At 49.7% G+C, this 20,351-nt stretch overlaps 1 protein-coding gene and 1 long non-coding RNA gene across 6 annotated transcripts in view; one reads left to right on the top strand and one right to left on the bottom strand.

The window, feature by feature from the left end:
* The window catches only part of LOC121074460, a 40,307-nt gene that overhangs the window by 3,023 nt on the left and 16,933 nt on the right, over positions 1–20,351 (bottom strand). For all 4 annotated transcript variants that reach the window (XR_005822360.1, XR_005822359.1, XR_005822358.1 and 1 more), the window contains 4 exons: positions 7,048–7,192; positions 4,934–5,064; positions 4,488–4,729; positions 1,274–1,399 (listed from right to left, as the gene is read on the bottom strand). This is a non-coding gene — a long non-coding RNA (uncharacterized LOC121074460). The remainder of the gene's footprint in view (positions 1–1,273; positions 1,400–4,487; positions 4,730–4,933; positions 5,065–7,047; positions 7,193–20,351) is intronic.
* LOC121074459 (transcription cofactor HES-6-like) lies at positions 332–6,837 on the top strand. Of its 2 annotated transcripts, none has more exons than XM_040566516.1 (4): positions 332–4,617; positions 5,134–5,229; positions 5,383–5,458; positions 6,266–6,837. In XM_040566516.1, exons 1-4 carry the CDS (start codon positions 4,411–4,413, stop codon positions 6,709–6,711), a joined length of 825 nt encoding a protein of 274 aa, XP_040422450.1. In that variant the 5' UTR covers positions 332–4,410; the 3' UTR covers positions 6,712–6,837. The 2 variants fall into 2 exon arrangements, with proteins under 2 accessions (XP_040422450.1, XP_040422449.1); XM_040566515.1 differs by having other exon boundaries at positions 5,380–5,458.

Raw genomic sequence — 20,351 nt, 5'->3', positions numbered from 1 at the left:
ATGGGGGGCGTGCAGCATCCTTACTGCTGCCTGGGGCTCTCCTGCCCGCTGAGGGGGCTCCTTTTTCCCATCTGTGGTGTGGGGGGGCTCTATTGTTACAGGGGCGTTTGCAGGAGAAACACAGGGGACATCCACGGGGGGGTTGAGCTGTTTGCCCTAGCAGCTGACTTGGCAGCTCCAAATCTGTATCTAGAAAAATATATTCCTAACATTTTTGTTTTCAATTAAAATATATATATATATATATATATATATATGTATATATCTTTCCTCAACATTGGTTTCACAGGGATCTTGCAACCGGTTCTAATCAATGGGTTGTGGGGTTTTTTTAGTTAGCTTGGCAGCAGCTCTCGTTTAAAAGCAACTGGCCCCGGATGCCTCAGGCAGCGGCCTCGGCCCGCACTGCGCTTGGGATGGGTCAGGCTCGTGCTCCCTCCTGAATCTGCTCGGAGCTGCAAAGCAACACGCTCCCATCCGTGTGAGCCCAGCGGCCAGGAAGCCGTGCTGGCAGGCTGTGCGCAGGCACCTTTAGTGAGTCTGATTTACGGGAGCGTTTACTGCCTCGGCAGACTCTATGCTCTGAAACCGAATAAGCCTTGTGCAGTGCAGATGCAGCTCACCACCTGCGCCTGCCTGGCAGCCTGTGCTGTTTAACCCTTCCCCGCTTTCCACAAGGCCACCTGGTTTCCAGCCTATTCGGGCACTTAACAGCGCCTCAGAAAGCAGCCCGGATTTGATCTCTCCTTCCTGACAGGTAAATCCAGCAGGGGATACCAGGGCAGCCACCTGGGAACGGTCCTGCGCAAACTGCCGAGAGCGGGGAGTCTGCGGAGAGAGGTGTGAAAATGGGAAGGATCGGTCCAGAAAGACAGCAATGACAATTCTCAAGTTGGTCAAACTGAGGCTGTTGGAGAGAAGGATTCTCCTCGAATCACTTCAAACAAGGACATCTGCAGCCTAATCTGCAGGTCAGCTGAGACGTGGCTGACCTCGAGCACCTCAAGGTAGAAGGTCCTTGGCCACCAGGACGTGGAGAGGAGTGTCCCTGCCAGCAGCCCGGGGAGCGCAGCGCTGCCTCCTCCTGGGCCTCTGCCCCGTGGGGCCGAGCAACATGAGGCTGGAGGCTGTGGGAGGGGAGCACCAAGCAGCCCCACACTGCCCCCGAGAAACCCCTGGGGGCTGGAAATGACAAGATGTATCCACCACCCCACAGGCCAGAGACACGAAGGCCCCCCACCCGCAGCACGGCGGCCCCACAGCACACCCCTACCGCTCTCACACCGGCCCCTCTTCAGTAAGGGCTGCTCCAGGTCTGTGTGATGTCCTCCTGCCCAGGAACAGCTTCCTTCGGAGAGAGGACTCAGCATGCGGAGTACGAGGAGCAACAGTAGGTCATCTGCGGGACATGGATGACACCTGATGGGAAGAGACCTTGGTGGCACCACCCCTGCAGCTGCACATAGCTTCACGCAGCGGCTGTGAGGGGAAATCTGCCTTGCAATTAGAGGCACCGAAGGCAGGAGGCCCCTTCCGGCGGCCATCAGCTGCCCCCAGCCCCGCCAGCACCAGGCAAGAGCTGCCACCCCTCCCTGGCAGGGCTGAAGGCCGCTGACCATTTCTCTGCTGGTTATTAGATTGTTCACGGCTCTCAGGTTTGTTTGAATAAGCTCTTTTGTCCTATAGAGCTTTCCCACGTCCCTTCATTCGCTAGGCAGTCGCGTGTCCCGAGTCACAGAGGAGCCGGGGCCACAAATTCCTAAAGAAACTTTTTTCAGAGCAAGACATCTGCGTTGGAGGGAATCTGCCAACATCTGCCACACTTTCCCCATTTTCAAGAGCCTTTCTTTCCATCTTAAAAAGTGCAGGAACAGATGTTAAAAGTTGTTTTCTTTCTACAGGGTGTGAAATGTAGACAAATAGCAAAAAAGAAAACTCCAAGCAGCACCGACCCCTTTCTCTTCCCTTTTTTTGGAAAGCTCGGGAAAAAAGGGAGGCTTTGTTTACTAAGGAGAATCCCCTTTTCAGTGAAACCTGGCAGTGCGCAATGCAAAAGTAAAGCAGGAATTTGCAAAAAGCTTCCTTTAACGCTCTGTGCTCATTTGCATTTGCCTGTTTGGTCCGTACAATCCCAAGCACAGATGTCGTGCTTCCCCCTGAAAGGCAGGGCAGCTCTCCCGCCTGCGCACCCCCTTTGCTTTGAAAATAAAGGGTTTTGCTCTGAATGAGAGGTGTAAAATAACTGTTTACAGCAAAAGCTGCTCTTCTTTTCCAGTGAAATGCTGTCTTACAAATGAACCTTGAAATGAGCTCACCGAGAGCAGAGGCCAGCGGGGCAACGAGGGCCCTGCAAGCAAGGGGCTCCCCAGAGTCTCGGGGCTCAGCTGGGGCTCTGGGGCTGGGCGCTGGGGGCCGCCAAGCTACTCCCCACCATCCTCAGCACCTCCTCAGCAAACACACACAGCCTGTGCTTGTTTCACGGCACCATTGCAGCCCCTTGCAACAGGGCCTTGAGTAACCGGATGCATCTTTAAGGTCCCTGCCAGCCCCAGCCATTCTATGAAGGCAGGTTGCCAGCATCGGGGCTGGGGCAGAAGGGGGCCCCAGGCAGAGGGGGAGATTTGAGAATGGCTATGAGGGGACGCGCAACCCATGGCTTCGCACTCCCAACCCTCCTGCCAGGCCGAGAGCAGCATTTCAGTGGAAGCCCCTGGGCAACCCTCTCGCAAAGCATCCTCCTCACAAGGCACGAGTAACAGGGTAGAGGTTAAGGCAGAAGCAGCAAGTCCAGGCCAAGCTTGCTGATGCGCAAGCACTTTCTAACTCTGGACAGTGGAAAATCCTCCAGTTTTCTGTGCAGGGGACAGATCTGATATAAGGTGCCCATCCCTGCTCCTGTGCTGCATCACCTTCACTTGGCATGAAGGACAAACTGTCCCCTCCCATGTCCTCCTCTCCCTGAGAAACAAACACCATCCCATCTTGGGCTCTCCCTCATGCACCCTTACCAAGCAGGGCGCTTATAAAACCATGCAACTGCACCCAATACCTGCATTTGACTAACAACCTCTGCCTGCAAGATACCGTGTTTGGGGAGATGTTTTCATCGTGAGCCCAGGCAGCAGTGCGTGCAGACACGCTGCAAATATGTTTGCATTCACACACATACAAACATACACCCACACAGTGTTTAAGCAAGGGACGTGATGTCCTTGCTTTTATTCCTAGGGTACATCACCACCTACGGTTGAAGGGGTGGAGTGAGGGCTCTGCAGCTGCAGCGCTGTGCTGGGTGATGGGAAATCCCAAGAGCAGCTCGTGGTGGCTTTTGGTGCTTCTGAACCACTCGAGCTTCTTCCTGTCCATTTAAATAAGGTGGCACATTCAACACCACCCTAAAGGGCTTCACCTGCGTGACTCAACAGGACACTGCCAGATCCTGCTCATTAGCAAAGCAACTGTCAGAAAGCAAAAGCACAGTCATGAAAGATGCCTTCATACTCCCCCTCAAAACCAGACAGAAGTGAGGAAGCATTATAAAGGCACATTCCCATCCTGTGCCAAGTCTGCTTTGAAGGTCCATGTGCTTCCGCGCTAGCATTTCAGGGGATTAGAAACAAACAAAAAAACCCTTCCCCCCAAAACACCCAAGACTCCTGGTAGCATGAAAGGGGGAAAAAAGCAAGCAAGTAAAAGTCCCACAGAATTAGCAGGACTGAACTCACCTCTAGGTTTGCTTGCATGTGCAATTGTCTGTAAGTTTAATATCAAATACTACACGGCAGTCAAAAATTAGAAAAGCTTCGTATTTCCTACATCTAGCTGTGTACAGCAGAGAATTTGGGTTCTCAAGAGGCAAATGAAGTGCTTTCCCTAGAGGATTTTTTGATGAATACAGTGTTTCTGTAGCTGTCTGCTGTCAACAGTTTTTAATCGATCATCGTTACCTTGCAATAATAATTCCCGGGAGCAGGAACTAGTCGATCAAGCACTCTATTATTAAATTAAAAGGCTGCTTCAAAGATTTAAAGTGATTGAGGCTCAGGTTAGCAGGTAAAAAGCGGCACTGGCTCAAGGAGATGCAGGGAAAAGAAAGATACATAGGAGGCATTTTCCCAGGTGTAACTCGACTGGTTCCCAGCTATTGTTTTCCTCCCTGGGAATCTGTGCAAATTGAGCACGGAGCCATGCAAGCTGCTCAGAGCGCGCCCATTTTGCTTCCCTCCTTCCTTAACAAAAGATCCCTACAAAGCAAAGCTTTGGAGGCTGGACATCTGTCGCCGTTTGGGGGGGCCGGCGTGGTCATTGAAAAGATGCAGTGACCTGTCAGCTTTGATTGATGGCCACAAACCTCTGGGCTCGACCCCTCGTGTGGGAAAAGAAGTCCCGCCAAGGCAAGTCCCCTTTCACATGCTAATTCTGGGTTATAAATACAGCAGAGGAGCAGAGGAGAGGCAAAGAGCCCGTCGGGACAGGGAGCGACCTACTGCCCGAGTGCCTCCTCCGCGTCCCCGTCCTCGCAGCGTCCCGGGGCGGCCAGCCTGGATTACAATGACCGCCGCAGCCACGGCCAGCGGCGTGCACAAGCTCTCCAGCAGCACCAAGGAGGAAAGGAAGGTAGGTCCCGGCCACGCAGCCTCCCGCGACGAGGGCCGCGCGCGCCCAACGGGAAGCCCACGCGCGGATGGACGCTGGAACTCGGCAGGTGAACGATGGGGGCTACAGACCTCTAGGAAAGAGAAACACAATATTCACATCCTCTTATTATAAAGAGGTTTTTCCCTGAATTTAACCCACGTGGGTGTTTTTTTCTGCTTCCTTTCTCTGCCTTAGAAAGGTTTCTGTCTTTTGGTTTCAGTTGGGTAAGCTCTGGTTAATAGGAGTGTAAGTAAGAGAATTCAGAGCTAACACAACCCAAAGGACAGGCCCTTACCAGAGCTAGGGACGGAGCGCTCCCCATCTGTAACTTGCCGAGTGCCGCGTCGTCCCGCGCTGGTTTCGCACAGGGATGTGACCTTCCTGGCCCCAGTGAAGCCCACACAGCCCTGTTATGCCCTCGCTCCACTGCGGCAGAGAGATGAAAAAGAAATCATCTGCAATTCTTCTTCCTCCTTCTTTTCTCTTCCTTGCCAGCTAAGGAAGCCTCTCATTGAGCGGAAGCGAAGGGAAAGGATTAATAACTGCTTGGACCAGCTGAAAGAGACCGTTGTGGGCGCGTTTCACCTGGATGTAAGTGTTCACTTTTACACAGATTTTGTCCTTCTGCTGATGGGGACTGTTTGGCTTTTGGGGGACAGGAGGGGGGCTTTGTCTTTTGGGAAACTTGGCTTTGCACAAATACTTCATGGCCTCTCAACTGCTGAACTCTCTCTTTATTAGCAGTCTAAACTCGAAAAAGCAGACATCCTCGAAATGACAGTCAAACACCTTCAGAACATCCAAAACAGCAAGCTGATGGGTAAGTGCATCTTCCCTACAGCCCCTGATGCTCAGTGCAGCCTCGGGGGTGTCAGGAGAGCACAGCACTGTGCCTTTAGTCCGCTGGCAGCTTGGCAAAAGTCTCCTTCAAACCTGTTGAGGCCCGAGCTGCGGGTCTGGGCTTGGCTTTCACCACTAGATGGGGAGATGGAGCTGAACGCTTGGTAACCCACGGAAGCTTTTTCTTCCAGTGCCGGTTTCTCCTGTTGTTCCATTTTGGCTCTACTTGCTGGTGGGCAGCAGGATGCTGAGGCGGCCTGGCCAGGCAGCTCGCTCCCTGCACCACCTTCCCCTGAACCTTGCAAACCACTAACATTATCATAAAGCCCAAGCGAATTAAATCAGGCTGAAAACAGGGCAGGAAGCAATCTACTTACTCTACCTCCAGGAGCCAGTATCTTGGCCTTACATAATACATTTTCAGTGTCTCCCAGTGTCTTAAAAGGGCCCCAAAAGGCAGCTATAGACTGGCAGGGGAGCTCCCACCAGTAGCCTGAGATAACCCTGTTCCAGTGGGAAACTCCACCAGGACACCTGAGCCCTGTACCCACTCCAGCCTGGACCCCAGCACTGCTCTCACTTGCACCATTTGCAGAGCTTTTGCCTCACCATGGGAGCAGCAGGGCACTGACCTGCCGCAGTCCCCCTGCAACGGTTTCAGCTGGATGCAGTTTCAGCAATAAGCCCGCACAGGGGCCAATGCAGACAGGAACCTGTCAAATGTTTTTAAGTTGGAAGTGCAGGTTTTACACAATTACCAACTCCAGTTGCCTTCTGTTCAATGCAGCTGATTCCAAAGTGGGCCTTGAAGCTCAGCAGAGGTACAGCACTGGATACATTCAGTGCATGCACGAGGTCCACAACCTTCTCCTCACCTGTGAGTGGATGGACAAGACACTTGGGGCCCGACTGTTAAACCACCTGCTGAAATCTTTACCGAGGTCTGGTGAAGACACCTGCAAAGGAGCATTAAGATCTTCAAGCCCATCTCAGCAGCCTCTCTTGACACCAAAAACCCCACTGGGCCCTAAGGGGAACTCTCCCAGCACAAATCCATCTCAGGAGCACTTCTACCCAGTGGAGAACAAACAGGCTTTCAAAAATTCATTCCAGCTGCCGTCGCTGTCGGTTTTCAGCCAGGCCGATGCTGTGCCTCCCAGACAGGTCCTGCAGCTGAATTTTTCCCATAATAACCCTAGTATGGGGTCATTAGATATGTGGAGACCATGGTAAAATGTGTTTTCAAATGTTTATCCTAACCTTAGACACTTATGTATGTATCTTATAGATATGTTTCTTTAAAACACTTGTGGAACAAGTCTGTTCCTGTAGGTGTACTAAAGACCAGGGTACTTCAAGCCGAAGTAAACCTATGTGTAGCCTGCATTGTAGAAGGCTGCTATTATTTTGTATTTATTTAATACATCTAAATTATTGTATAGAATCCTCTCATGTTCTTTAGTGTATATTAATTATATAACTTTCTTGTCTTACATTCCTAAAATAATTATCTTTCTATTAATAAAGAAACAAGACAATGAGCAACAACCCCTCTTACACCAAGCGTACCTCTTGGGTCTCATGTCGCAGCTGAGATCACTTCACTGGATAAAGAAGTAAACAGTCAATTTCTTCTTCCTTTTTTTTAAATTTTTATTATTATTATTCTTGTGCAACTATTTCAGTTCTGATTCCTGTAACAATGCTGCTATGACTAGAAAAAAAGAAAGGGAAAGATGTGGTTTAGACATTTTAGACTGCTCAGAAATACTATCTGTATTGCTCACCCTAGATGTGCTGTTTCCAATGCCTGACCAGGCTGATACAACTGTTAAACTAGTGAGCTAAGTGTATATATATGTTACATATAGTTACATTTAGTTTTTTTTGTTTGTTTATTCTAAATAAACTTTTGGAAGATAATGATTGATATTTCTCCCAGTCTTGTTCTGTCCGCTCTGAATACACAATACTTGGGGATCTGCTTTTGTTTTCTTCTTTCACAAACAGTTTTCCTTGAAGCAACTGAAAGAGTGTTCAGGTTTTTTGACCCTGATGCTTTGTAGAAAAAGCAGCCCAGTCATGCACACACACACCTACACGAAGAATCACCTGGATCATGGTAACACTTAAAAGTTACAAAAAAAACCAAACAAACAGGAGTTGGGCTTATCAACCTGGGCCAACATTTCAGCTTTTGCCTCTAAGGGAATCGCAGACAGACTCTGAAGGGCAGAAGGTGAAATAACCTACCAGTAAGACTGGGACAAATCTGCTTAACTTGTTGACAACATTTGGTCACAGTTTTTCAACTCAAAGGCAGTTAAAAGCTCTTCACAATTAAAAGAAAAGAGCAAGGATCTCTTAAACAAACACTGTGCATACTAAATAATGGATCCCCAGTTCAGAGAGACTAATTATGCAGTGTGATCTATTTGATGATGTGTTGAAAGAGTGAAAACCATCACCTCTGGCTTTAGCATCCTTTTCTGTGAAGCTGTCCCTTTCATCCATTACTCTTGAAGAGCTATTAGAAGTGGTAGCATAAAGGTGGTAGGAGCAACAACTGGCTTACATGAAAAGAAGCAGCACTGTAGCGGAGCAGATTTCTTGAACTGGGGGGTAAGAAGGCAATTCTGTATGAAATGTAGAATTGTACGTATTTTAGTGCAACCTCAGCTTCCACTCTCTGACTGAAAATTAGGACTCCCCCAAGATGAAATCAGTGAAGGGAATCTCCAGAGGATCAGCAATATAGAAAACACACCCAAATCACCCCCACCACAAACATGCCTATTGCAGTGGGGACTGGAGCCAGCCCAAGCAAACAGCAGCAGCAAAGTCCACAGGACACTCACAGGTTGTGAAAGCATTCAGGCAAAGTGAACCTCAAGATCCTGAAAGAGGAAAGACATGGAAGACCTTCAGAAATCAGTACCACATATTACTGAGCTTAGAGAAAGCCCCACCACCACCTCAGCACCCATTAGTGCACCCACTAGAGAAACCTGTACTGCTCAGCACTGAGGTCTGCACACGGTGCAGCGAAGAGGAGCAGAACCCTACCCAATACGGGGCCCAAAACTTAACAGTTTTCCTCCTAGATCGTCTCAGTAATGTACCTGATCACACTTCTGGCAATCTCATTGTTATGCTGGGAGAGGGGCTAGGAAATATTCTGGTGTGCTGAAAATACTTTGCTATGTTTTGACAGCATCAACTTAAAGACATACTTTCCCCTAAAAGCTGTAAATCCCCAGTGACTGTAATTATCAGCTATGGTTACTGTGCTGAAAAGTGATCAGTGGGAAATATGTATTTCTCACCATCTCTGGTTGTTTACTTTATGCATTTGGAAATACTTTGTGGTTAGTGAGTTTTATTATTTCCTGTTTCTAATCGGTAAGGTTGTTTTTTTTTGTTTTTTTTTTTTTTTTACTTTCGTGGGTGTGGAGGGAAGGGTCACATAGCAGCTGGTGAGAGATTTAAAAATAGAAAAGTGAGACTGCAGTGCTTGGCCAACAATCTCCAGGAGCAGTTTTAGTACAAGACACTAATTTGTCATTGCCTTCATTTCCCACCAATGGCCTCGTTTTAAGCCATCTCCATGCCACATACCTATGTACAAAACCTGCTTTGGCCAGACAGAATCCTTTGCACGTCACCAGTTGTCAGTAAAGAAAAAAAATTCTTTAGGAAGGCAAAATTATTCTTAACACTTCACGTGCATAAAGTCAGCTGTTACTTGTGTCTGACGAGGGAACCCAGTATTTACTTTCCAGTATTTTACTGTCCTTGCTGCTGGCCAAGCAGGCAATGCAAAGAGATGGGGCTCATTTTTCTTCTCTGGACCCATCTTTTAACAAGATCACAGCTTCCCAACCAGATGGCTAATGCAGAGTGAAGACAGTACTTCCCGGTAAGCCAGTGTTTGGAACTGCACCACTACCCATAGCCTGGCCCAGGCTGCAGCAGGTGGCTGCAGCTGGGCCTGTCGTCTATGCAGGTGCTACTTTAACATCTGCACCAGGCCCTGGTAGCGGTGTCCCTGGCTGCTGGCTGTGCCACAGCGCAACCCAGGGCTCAGACACCCGGATTAGGCACCTCCAAGGTCGCAGCACAGCTCCCACCTGGGACTACAGGCCCAGGGCAGGAGCAGTCTGGAGGCGCAGAGAGCGGGGATGCTGCACACCCAGCTCTTAACCTAACTCACACACTGGAAACGGCCACGACAGGCACCCAGACCAGATTTCTCAGCATGGGTACGGCCAGACAGACCTGCTTGCTAGAAGTGGCCACAGGATGCAGCAAATCTCACACAGCACATGGAGCACACGCAGGCTGGAAAGCCTCTTGCAGATCCTGGGCTTTGTTGGTCCCCTACCAAAGTGCTGATCCAAATGGGCATCTGTGAACTGAGCATTAAAGAGCAGAGGCAGTCACTAAGTACATGGGGACATGAGGAAGGCTGGACCTGAGGCTCAGGACCCCCACGTGGCTTTAACACAAGGCAATTATGGATTTATATTAAAAAAATGTGAGCCCAGGTGGGCAAACCACCCGTGTGCATAGCAGCTCTGGCCTTATAAACTGTGTTCCCAGAGCTGCTCTCACTGAAACCAACAGGAAAACTCCCACTTATTTCTCAAGAAATAGGACCGAGTCCTTTCCCAATTAAGATAGCACAGAGGCTCACGACATGTAACAGACCTTATATGCTCCTAACATGCCTTCTTCCCCCAAGCACGTGCAGCTCAGGGGTTCCAGAGCATCCCTTGCTTTCCCTTCCTTCTCCTCTCACTAGGAGGACACTGGCATAGCCCCTTTCTGACCACACAGTCCCCCAGTCACCCACAGCAACCAGACCAAATTACTGCTGGGACACAGGAGCGGTGCTGAGCCCCTGCAGATCGCTACCCATGGGGGCTGAGCACTTTGCTTAAGAAGGGAACAAAAGGCAAATTTTCAGTCGGTGCTTTCATTGAGCACTCACTTTGGCAAGACGAGGCCACAGACTGCTGGCGTGACCTCTGCAGCACCCAAGGAGGGGCAGGCTCATAACCCTTCACAGTTAAAAGCAAGCAGCCTTGCAAAACCCCACATAAAAGCAATTTGGGGGCAAAACATTTTCAAACTGCTTTCAACCACACGGCAGTGACTGCGAGTGCCTGTAGCTAGATAGCAAAGCGCTCCTTTGGGGAAGCTCGCTGACAGCAGAACACCAAAGGCTTCAGTTTCCCTTTATATATACGCCATTATATATATACGTGTGTGTATATATATATGTGTGTGTGTACATACACACACACACGCACGCGCCATTATCTCCCAGCTTCCAGCGTAGACATTCCTATCTGAGCAGAGACATTCTCATATTTCATCTCATGAGGAGTAATGTTGTGTTGAGAACCTAACCCAAGGTCTGTCACATTTTTCAGAGTTTTCACACACTCATGAATAACGCAGCAGAAGGTGAAGCCAGCCCTGGATCTGTACTAAGATGTTTCATTTATAAATCGTAGCCCTGGTAAGAATGCGTTTTGCTGCCTGGGGCACTAATCACAGACGTACCAGAGCCTGGGAACTCAGTCTGCTTCTGAGACTCTCCCTCAGTCCTTGTGTTAGGTGTCACAAGTCTTTCTGCACATTTGGAGTTAAAAGAGCACGTTAGAATGTTTTCGTCACATTTTCCATGGCTAACACAACCAAGAAAATTGACTTGTATGCTCGATCCCAATTCTACTGCCACGGAGAGTCCTGGACTTCCAACAACAGCTCAAAGGGGCTCATCTCTGCGGCTGGAGAACTGTCCCACCCGCTCTGCCAAACTGCAAAACTCAGAAATACTGTCCTGTGCCATAAAGGGCTGGTTCACTGGCTTTCAGAGCAACCCAACAATGTGCTAGCCTTCCCACATTCACTCTGCATTGATACAGAGCTTGCGTCAGCTCCTGCGTGCTCCTGGCACGCCAGGTGTGTTGTAAAGCACGGGACTCAGTGAGCTGCATGGCGAGGCTGTACACAACCACGCAGACATGTCCACAGCCCTGGCGCGGGACCTGGTCAGCCGCACCGAGGAGCCATCGGTCACAGCCCCACGGAGGCAGCGCACCACTGCCTCCCCCCAGCTTTGCCAAGACCTCCGTGTTTTCCTCCCGGTGGCTGTTGAAGCCCCGGTGCCCACCAGGAGAGCTGCGTTCCCTTCGGGAGGCTGAGCTCGTACCATTTGGGGCCAGGAGCACCATTTTTGATGGCTGCCGAAGGGAACGGAGCAAATCCTGCTCTAAGTAAGTCCTTTCCTCTGCACTTTGCACCAGAGTGCAGCAATAAGAATAATTTTCAGTTAAAAAAACGTGAAGGCAGAAGCAAGCCTTATACAACCACAAAACTGTAAGGTGACAAAAACCTCAGCGTGGCGCTGGACGGACACACCTTTGTCAGACACAGCCTGGGACGGAGCACGGATCACACCAGCCAGCAGGTAACCCTCTGCAACATAACCCACTGCGCCCTCAACAACCTCTGCCCATGGTCACACCATCTCCCACTGCTCAAGCTATTTCTTTATACCTCCTACAAACCGAGGAGGAAGCAAGAAAGCATTTCCACGCAGTTCAGAGGAGCAGATGTTTTGCAGGATGGTGAAGTGAGCCAGGAGAGCCACAGCTGAGCTCCTCGGGACAGAGGAGCTCCTACAGCAGCCTGAACTTCCCCAGGTCCCTCTGGGCTGTGGGAATAACTCAGGAGCAACCACAGAACCTCACAGTTCTCTGCCCCCTGCCCTACCCTACAAACATTCAGCCTACGTGAGTATTAAAGTACAAAGCAAAACACTTCCAGATACGCGCTTTTCCCACTGGAGAGGCTGTGAGAACAAGCAATCCACGCAGGATAGCGATCGCATCACCTCATCCGCTCCTGAAAAGTGCTGATATTTTGATAGGTGTGATAGAAGAGCCATCCAGACCATCGAACACAACTAAAGCAATACTAGACAGACAGGTTCTCCCAACCAGACGTGTTGTCGTCAAAATTCTCTGGGGAAAAGCAGACCAATGCCTCCCGGTGCTTCCCACAGTTTGGCACCGCACACATGAGCACGCACTCACCAGAAGACCACTGCAGCAAGCCCTTCTCCTCCCTCAGCCATAAGACCTGAGGGATGCAGACGCATCTGGGGCAGAAAGGTCCACGTGCAAAGCAAGCTTTCCAACACAGACCCCCCCAAAATAGAGGAAAGCTCTGAGCTCATCAGTGCGGCTTATCTCACCTATGGATTTGGACTGTGTGCCAACTGCCCTATGTTTTTTTCAGGGCAGACGCAGTTACAGAGGAGGGGTATGTGGCAGTAGCCAAAACACAGGCCCACAAGACAGTTGGTAGAGTTGAAGCCCAGCTCCCAGTTCCAATTGCTCTGCACCTGAGTTTTCCCCATCTCCTGCTTGGGAGCGATGATTGCGTTCGTGTTGAGATCTCCAGATGAAAGGCAACAGCAAGACGCCAAGGATCGCACAGATTAAAGAGAGGAGCCAGGAGTTAAAAAGCACCTCTCCAACCAACTATCATGTGAATCACATCTCCACCAGTTTTCTAACTCCAGCACTCACCTCTTCAAAGTCCCTCTACACAAACATCCATCCTCTCGTTGCCCCTGGAGCCTTTCCTAAGGCCCCAGCAGGGTCCAGCCCAGCTCTCCCCCTGCCCTCAGCCTTATCTGAATCACGCTCCGCACCTGCCCTGCATCTTTAGCCCCACACCCACCCCACCCAGCTGCCCTCCTACTTTTCTGTCCTTGTGTTGGCAAGGGTAAGGTCAATTCAGGCCTTACTACCTGATCAAAACTGCCGGGGACACACAACACACAGCATCCGTCCTGCCTGAGCTCACCTTGCAGGCTGAAGAGCATTTCCCGTGCCAGACACCAAGCACAGTTTGTCCTCCTGCAGCTAACATAAAGGTAACACAAAAGCACGAAGCCGGCATGAACATCGTGTCATTTTGGGGGTAATTAAAAAGAGAGATCTGTGTGCCGAGGTCTAGTGCAGCTCAGTAGTGTGCTGCCTGGTGAAGTGGTATTGCAGACACGTTAGGGATCACGGAGCGATGGCGAGTTTTGCTGCAAGGGCAACAACAGGCCAAGAGCTCAAATCTCACAAAAGCACTAGGATTGTTGGATCTGAAAAAATGCTGAAATGGAATCAAGCACATTAACCATGGGGCAATGGAGGAGATCTGAAAACCTGAGATACCCCTCTCACGGTGGGCTGGAGGTTCTCCCACCAACAGTGGTGGACAGAGGCTGCTCCAAACTGTGGTCTTGTGTAAGCCAGGCTCTCGGTGTGCTGCAGGTGCGGCTGGGCGTCCCTACGGCTTCTGTATTCAAAGATCTGCTCCACAGTCTGGAATATGCTGATACTTCTGAAAGAGGAAACTTCATTTCCCAGCACATTTGTAAAGTGTCCTCTTTATATGCACTGCTTGAGAAGATTAATTTGTAGCCTGGAGATGCTTTGCTTTTGCAGAGTGACTCTGTTTCTTTCAGGAGGAATTTTTTCCAGCCCTGGCCTCTTGTCAACAGGCCGAGAGGAGGTGCTCCTACTAGAGTACAGGCGCTGCTGAGCATCTCTGCCCCTTCAGGAAGCCCGCACCTTCCTGCTGGAAGCGGTGCATGGTGCCCCTGGGCACCAGTGACTCACAGGGGAAGCATGCAATTTGGGTGATAACTGCAGCTGGGCAAGAACGAGCAGGAAAGCAGGAACACTGCAGCTTGGCGTGAAGCCTGAAAAGAGGTCTTTTCTGTTCCAGCTGTTCCTTTGACAGCTGCAGTGAATCTGTCACTGCTCTGCCTCCCGGCGCAGTGCCGAGCACAGCCTGCCCCAGCGGGCACCCACACCGTCCTGTCCCTGCATCAGCCTTCCTAAGGGATCCCGGGATGGCTGCAACTACTTTCCAGTTCACAGCAACCCCAGGGAAACCCCAGCATATGTCCCGATGGAGGTCTTAGCAGACAGAAGTGGAGAAAGAAAGTCATTCTGACCATTCCCTGAAACACCAAACATATATAAAAGCAGTCTGTGTTCTTCCTCATAGCCCGTGCAGACCCTGCAGCAAAGGGGGAATACCTAGCCCTCTCCTGGCACAGTAGAGCCTCCAAACACCCCAGTGTCGGCCACAGTGCAGCTGTAGGTGTGGGACACGTGCATTATGATCTGCTGTCCCTGGAGAGCTAAACTTCAACACCCACTTGAGGCCGCTACTCACCAAGGGCTCAAAGTCACATCAGCTCAAGGCCCACATATATCTCAGCAAATAATTGTGTGTGATAGAGGAGATCAGTTGGATGAAGCAGTTGGTTTTGAGGCTCCTACATCTATCATGCATGCTGCTCAAGGATTTTACCTCCAGGTAGACTTGGTTGCCTGGACCAAACTTGCAGCCATGCATGTGCTTCGCAGCTGTCCAGAGAACCGTCTGCTGCTTCTGACCACCATGGTCTCCTCTGCAGTCAGAGTACATCTGGTGCAAGCTCAGAGCAGAACTTCTGATTTAGTTTTGATTAAAACTAACCCAGTCTTGCATGCACAGAAACCAAGCTGCCAACCAATATGGTGCACAGAGAGTGATGACAGTTAGGAAATTTGCTTCAAAACCACACAACTGTTCCAAAGTGAAACACCGCTATAGTGGGAGCCCATGATCTCTCAGATCCCATCGGTTTTCTAGGGAAACATGGCTACTCCAGACTGAGCCTAAAGTGTTTCTATAAACTTTTGGTTTTACAGCTTCAATCCCAGCCCCTCGGGGGAGAATTTATACACCTTTCACCCAACTGTCTGTGTCTATATACAGCTCCTGGCACACAGATCAGAGAGGCCTCACCCAGCACGGAGACAGCTCTCCCTCCCTAAATGTGGGGCAGGCATTGCTCCAGCTGCCTAACAAGTCAATTTAGAAAGTCAGCCCACGGTACTACTGGGTATCTCAGAGCAAGTCTGAGTGGGGAGGGATCTGCCTGCCAAGGGCACAGTCCTCCACCAGGCCAGCAGTCTGGAGTTGCATTTGGGTAGTGCCTACCTGTCCTCAGCTGGACAGGATCCCGTTGGAAGCAGTGCTGTGTGGGCCACCTGGGAAAGTATATTTCTGCTCCATACTGTGTACCTTTCCAACCACTCGTGTGGACTGGGTGGGTCCTGAGAGAGAAGAGCTCAAGGCAAGCCTTAGGAAAGTATCCACGGCAGAGAAGCAAAAAAGGGCTGCGAGGTCCCACTCTGATGGACTGACTGCTGCCAGCTGCATGCTTGAGAGAGAGGAAGTCTCCATTTACGTGGGATTCTGTCTGAAATAGGAAACACAGTTTTTAGTGGCTATGGTCAGTCAAAGAAGAAATGCAAAGACAAAAATGAACAACCAGAAGAACACATCCACACGCTAGATGTTTTAGAACAAAGGCTGAAAAATCTTTCGTGGCTGCTGTCGTTCTGGGAGCAGGCTCATTCCAGTGCTGATGTGTCTCTGCCATCTGCAGCCAGAGGCCCTGGGCCCTTCTAAAGCCCTGATGTGAACTATGGGGTGGACAATATCTCCCTCCTCAACAGTGATGCCTGTGTTCCAGCTGTGCTTTCACAGCTTCGACAGTTCTCATTTCAGCCTCATCCCCACTTCGCAGAAAGGCAAAGGGCTATGGAGGAGCAAATTCTGGCTGCACATCGCTGCTTGGAGCCGTAAAACATCTGTGGTTGAATCGAGTCCCCAGGAGTGTGCATTGCTGTGCAGTGCAGAGCTGACCTGGCAGCAGTTAACCATGCCAGGGCTCTGTGCTCTCCACTGGTACATTGCTGCCATCTAGTAAAATTCCTTCAAATATATGCGAAAAGCCCCTTTCACTAAATATATTAAGGCAATACAGTCCTTTAAAGGGGCACGGGACTCAACAACTAACGCAGTTTCCTCGGCCCTCCACGTGTATCTACATGTGTGTCGCTGGGTTTGTTTATATACGTACATATAGGTACATACATATATAAGCTTGTTTGCACATACCTATACACATACATGTAAGAAATATCAGTAAGACTACACAGAAACTAGAAGGATCAGGAGGCAGCAAAACAAGAGGAGACTAAAGCCAGTACACAAAATAATGGCTTCCCTGAGAGCCTCCCTATGTTTGTTCCACAACAAAACCAACAGTAATGAGGCCAAAAAAAATCAGACCAAAGGAACAGTGAAACCTGCGGCAGAACAACAGAGAGAAACAACAACTGAGAGAAAAATAAATGGAGCATAAGGCAAACTGAATTGCCTACTCAGCCTGTCCTAACAGGGCAGTTTTGGTGTGTCCTGACTTCTGACTGTATTCTTAAGGAGTCAAAAATCAGCTTCTCATGTACGCCTTTCAAAAATGCTCATGCATGGCACAGAGAGAGCTGACCTGGCCTAGGTAGGAAGACAGGGAAGATTTCATATTGGGCTTCCAAAGATTTACTGGACTCAAAGGCAGGATGAATTAGCTTCAAAGGTTGTGTAGCCTGTTTGCTGTGGAGAAGAGGACTTGCCTTTTTCAAAACAACACTTCACATGTGTGAGAGGAGGGGGACCGCCATTTGCAGGGAAAAGAAGGCTAAAATGCAAAGTATTTCCATGTTCCCCTACTTCTCTAGCACCCTCTAAAATTATCAACCCCTACTTAGTGCCCCTCTCCCCAGTTTAAATAAAAAAAATCATTTCAAATAGTGCTGGCCATTCCTAGTACAAAACACAGTGTGCACACATTATATAAGAGAGACACTGCATTCCTCCAGGAAGAGATAACAAGCCACAGGGGAGGAATGCTTTCCCCAGCGTGTCTGTGCATGACCTAAACCCAAACAGAATCAGCATGCAACTGGCAGCTCCCCAGCAGATGACTCTCCGAGCGTTTGAATGCAAGTCAAGGTGGCAAAAACAATCAACCAAAATGCCTGTCTGCAGACAGACTGCACAGACCTGCAGGACATGGAGAGGGGCCACTGCACTGAACTGGCTGAGGGTTCACCGCACGCTTTAGGACTTGGGTTCTTATAAAGAGCTCAACTCAAGCTTTAGATGCTGAAAAATCAGGTTCTGGGGCATCCTCAAGACAAATCCTGAACCCTGAAGTATGATGGAGCGTGGGCACATGCACATGTGTCCACACACACATTTACAGTGAGTTTCCTGAAGGATACTCTACCCCCAGTGACAGGAAGCCCACTGTGCATTCCTGCTTCCAGGCACGAGCAGAGATTTGCCATGACTTACCTCCCCAGACACTACACGCGAAGGATGAGGAGGACTCACACAGTAATACTTTCGAGCAAAGACTTTACACCTGCCTACAGCACCATAGGGCTCCAAACATCACTATCATTTAGGAATAGAAGATTTAGTTAGATTGTACCAAATGTGTAAAACTCTCCCTGAATTAGACCCAACAACATATTGAGTACTAGCTTAGGAAGCAAACACCCTCAGTCTTCCTATCACTGAGACAGCAGCAACTGAACAGGGAGATCTGGTGGATTGGCTGCCAATCCATCGATAGGCAGCCAGCTACTCTCACCCACACTTACCAGTTTTGCTGGTGCAGCTGTACTGGCAAAACTCCCCACTACAGCAGAATCGAAGAGTGGGATCAACAAATCAGACAAGCAAAATCAGCTTCATTTACCCAGCACTTTTATGCTGGTATAACTGGTAGGGACTGTGCATTGAAGCAGTTTAATTAAAATAAAACAAATAAACAAACCTTTGCCGCCAACATCCTGCACTGACCAAACTTGGAAGCGTGAATCTGTTTTATCCAGTGGTCCTCTACAAACCAGAGACAAAGGACTATTAAATGCTCCCATCTTTGGGGTGAAATACAGAACCAGCTTCACACAGAAGGTGCTTTGGCTGAGGTAAGCAATCAAAAACACTGTAAGCAGCTGGAAATGGAGGAAGGCAGAGGAACAAAGGAGGGCTCTTAGGATGAGATTTTGGCCGCTGTTACTGTGGAACTGATGTATTTGGCCACTGGAGTGGAGACGCTCCGAGTTACTGGATATATGCATGCTGGGGTGTTTGGTGTCTCGCAGCCAAACTAGAGACAGGAATTTCCCTGTCTGCACCATTTATTGGAATACCTCTTAAGATGTAAGAGAATAAGAATCACTTTAGATGGGACCAAGAGCCTGCCTGACACAGCATCCTGTCACTGAGGGGCCTAGGCAAAGAGCAGATCAGAGTGAGTACGGAATTGCTGTTCCACAGCACAACTCCCTGCTCCCAGCAAAGCTGCTGAGGGGGAAAGTAGACTGCCCCTACATGCACCTTCCCTCCTCACAGCCTGCCCTGAGCTGCCTGGCCTCAACCCGAGGGCAAACCTCTCTTCTGAATGGGACCACGCCTGAATTGTATCCTCACGAAACACCCAAACCTTTCTGCTACAAAGCAAAGACAAGAGTTCAACAGTCAGAGCATGTCATACGTCTTTTGTTGTTGTTGTTTATGATATCCATTTGCACACTGCCTAATTGAAACCCCTATATATTGAAAGCAGAATTAAGCAGGGCCAAAAATTGAAGACTGTAGAGACCTGAATTTCAGAGGGCTAATGCTGAGGCTCCTATTTTAAGTCCTGTCAGATTTAAGGCTGTCAGTCAAAGGGTCACATTTGCCTTCAAAGACTGCTGTACTATTAGGAATTTCCTGATGCTAAGCATCCTGGCTTAGCTGCCCGTTCCGTGGCAGGCTGGGAGCTGCAAGGAGGAAGCTGCGAGACCAATCACTTCAACTTATCAAATACCCAGGAGCTCAGTGCTCTTGTGTGGGGGATACAAAAAAGTACGTGTGCTAATTTCATTTTCAAAGCGATGGTGGTGTTTAAATTTTGCTCCCCCTGGAGAGGGTATGTGACAGAACAGAACCGCTTCTCTTGTACAGTTATGAATCCTGCAACCACAGCTTGAAAAGCAAACCCATTGCCTCCTCTGCCAGGTAACTGGGGCCTTCTACCAGGCTTGAGAGCTCCTTCCAAAAGACAGCTGTAAGTGAAGAGCATGGCCATGGGCTCTACCACCTTAAAAAACATTTCTCCTCTTGGCAAGAGCATCCTGGTTCTGAGGGGAGGGCGGCTGCTCCCTTTCTGCCAAGGCACAGTGCACCCCTTAGTCTGGACCACAACTTTTGCCCATAGAAACAAGGACTCAGTGGCTACAGCACTGGGCACTGCAGAACTTCAGCTCATCCCACCCCAAATCTGGACGTAGAGCTGGAGATCTGGGAGGCTGTTTCAGCTGGGATCTGTAAACTGCAAAGGCAAGGCCCAAAGACACAGGAAGCCCAGTGGTGTTTGAACTTACCCTGCTGACATAGTCCAAGGGCTCTGCTCCTGCTGTCTCTGCCTCCAAGAGGCCCCGGCAGTTTCTCAGTGCTGTAGGAACAGTGGCAGCCCCAAAGCACAGGAGACTTACTCCAGCAGACTGCTTCTGGGGAAGAACCACCTCAGAGTGATGCAGCCACTGAGTTGAGCTCTGCAGCAGTACCTCTCCCTCCACCTCTAGCAGTCTTTTGGTGCGGAGACCTGATTTTGTTTCCACGGTCTCCACTCTCTCCAGGGTAGGTTCTCTGATCAGCTAACACAGCTCTGCTAAGGGGGAGGAGATGGGTGAATATAGCCATGAGGCCTCTACACAAGTGCCCTGGGAAGGGGGGAGCTCTGCCCAGGGCAGCAGCTGGCACTGACACACCGAGCAGGGCACAAATATCTCCCCTTCTCCTCCTGCTGCCTTGCCAAAGCATTTACAATTAATTTTGAGTTTCCCCAAGGGAAAAAAGATTAAGGAATGAGTAAGAAAACCAGAGGCATGTGG

Source organism: Cygnus olor, chromosome 9 (genome assembly GCF_009769625.2).
Source record: "Cygnus olor isolate bCygOlo1 chromosome 9, bCygOlo1.pri.v2, whole genome shotgun sequence".
Lineage (NCBI taxonomy): Eukaryota > Metazoa > Chordata > Aves > Anseriformes > Anatidae > Cygnus > Cygnus olor.
This window is presented reverse-complemented; position numbering and strand designations above follow the sequence as displayed.

Coding starts and splice junctions, on each gene's coding strand:
- LOC121074459 (XM_040566515.1), top strand. CDS start 4,411: ATGCTAATTCTGGGTTATAAATACAGCAGAGGAGCAGAGGAGAGGCAA. Junction 4,618..5,133: donor GCACCAAGGAGGAAAGGAAG/GTAGGTCCCGGC, acceptor CTTCCTTGCCAG/CTAAGGAAGCCTCTCATTGA. Junction 5,230..5,379: donor TGGGCGCGTTTCACCTGGAT/GTAAGTGTTCAC, acceptor TCTCTTTATTAG/CAGTCTAAACTCGAAAAAGC.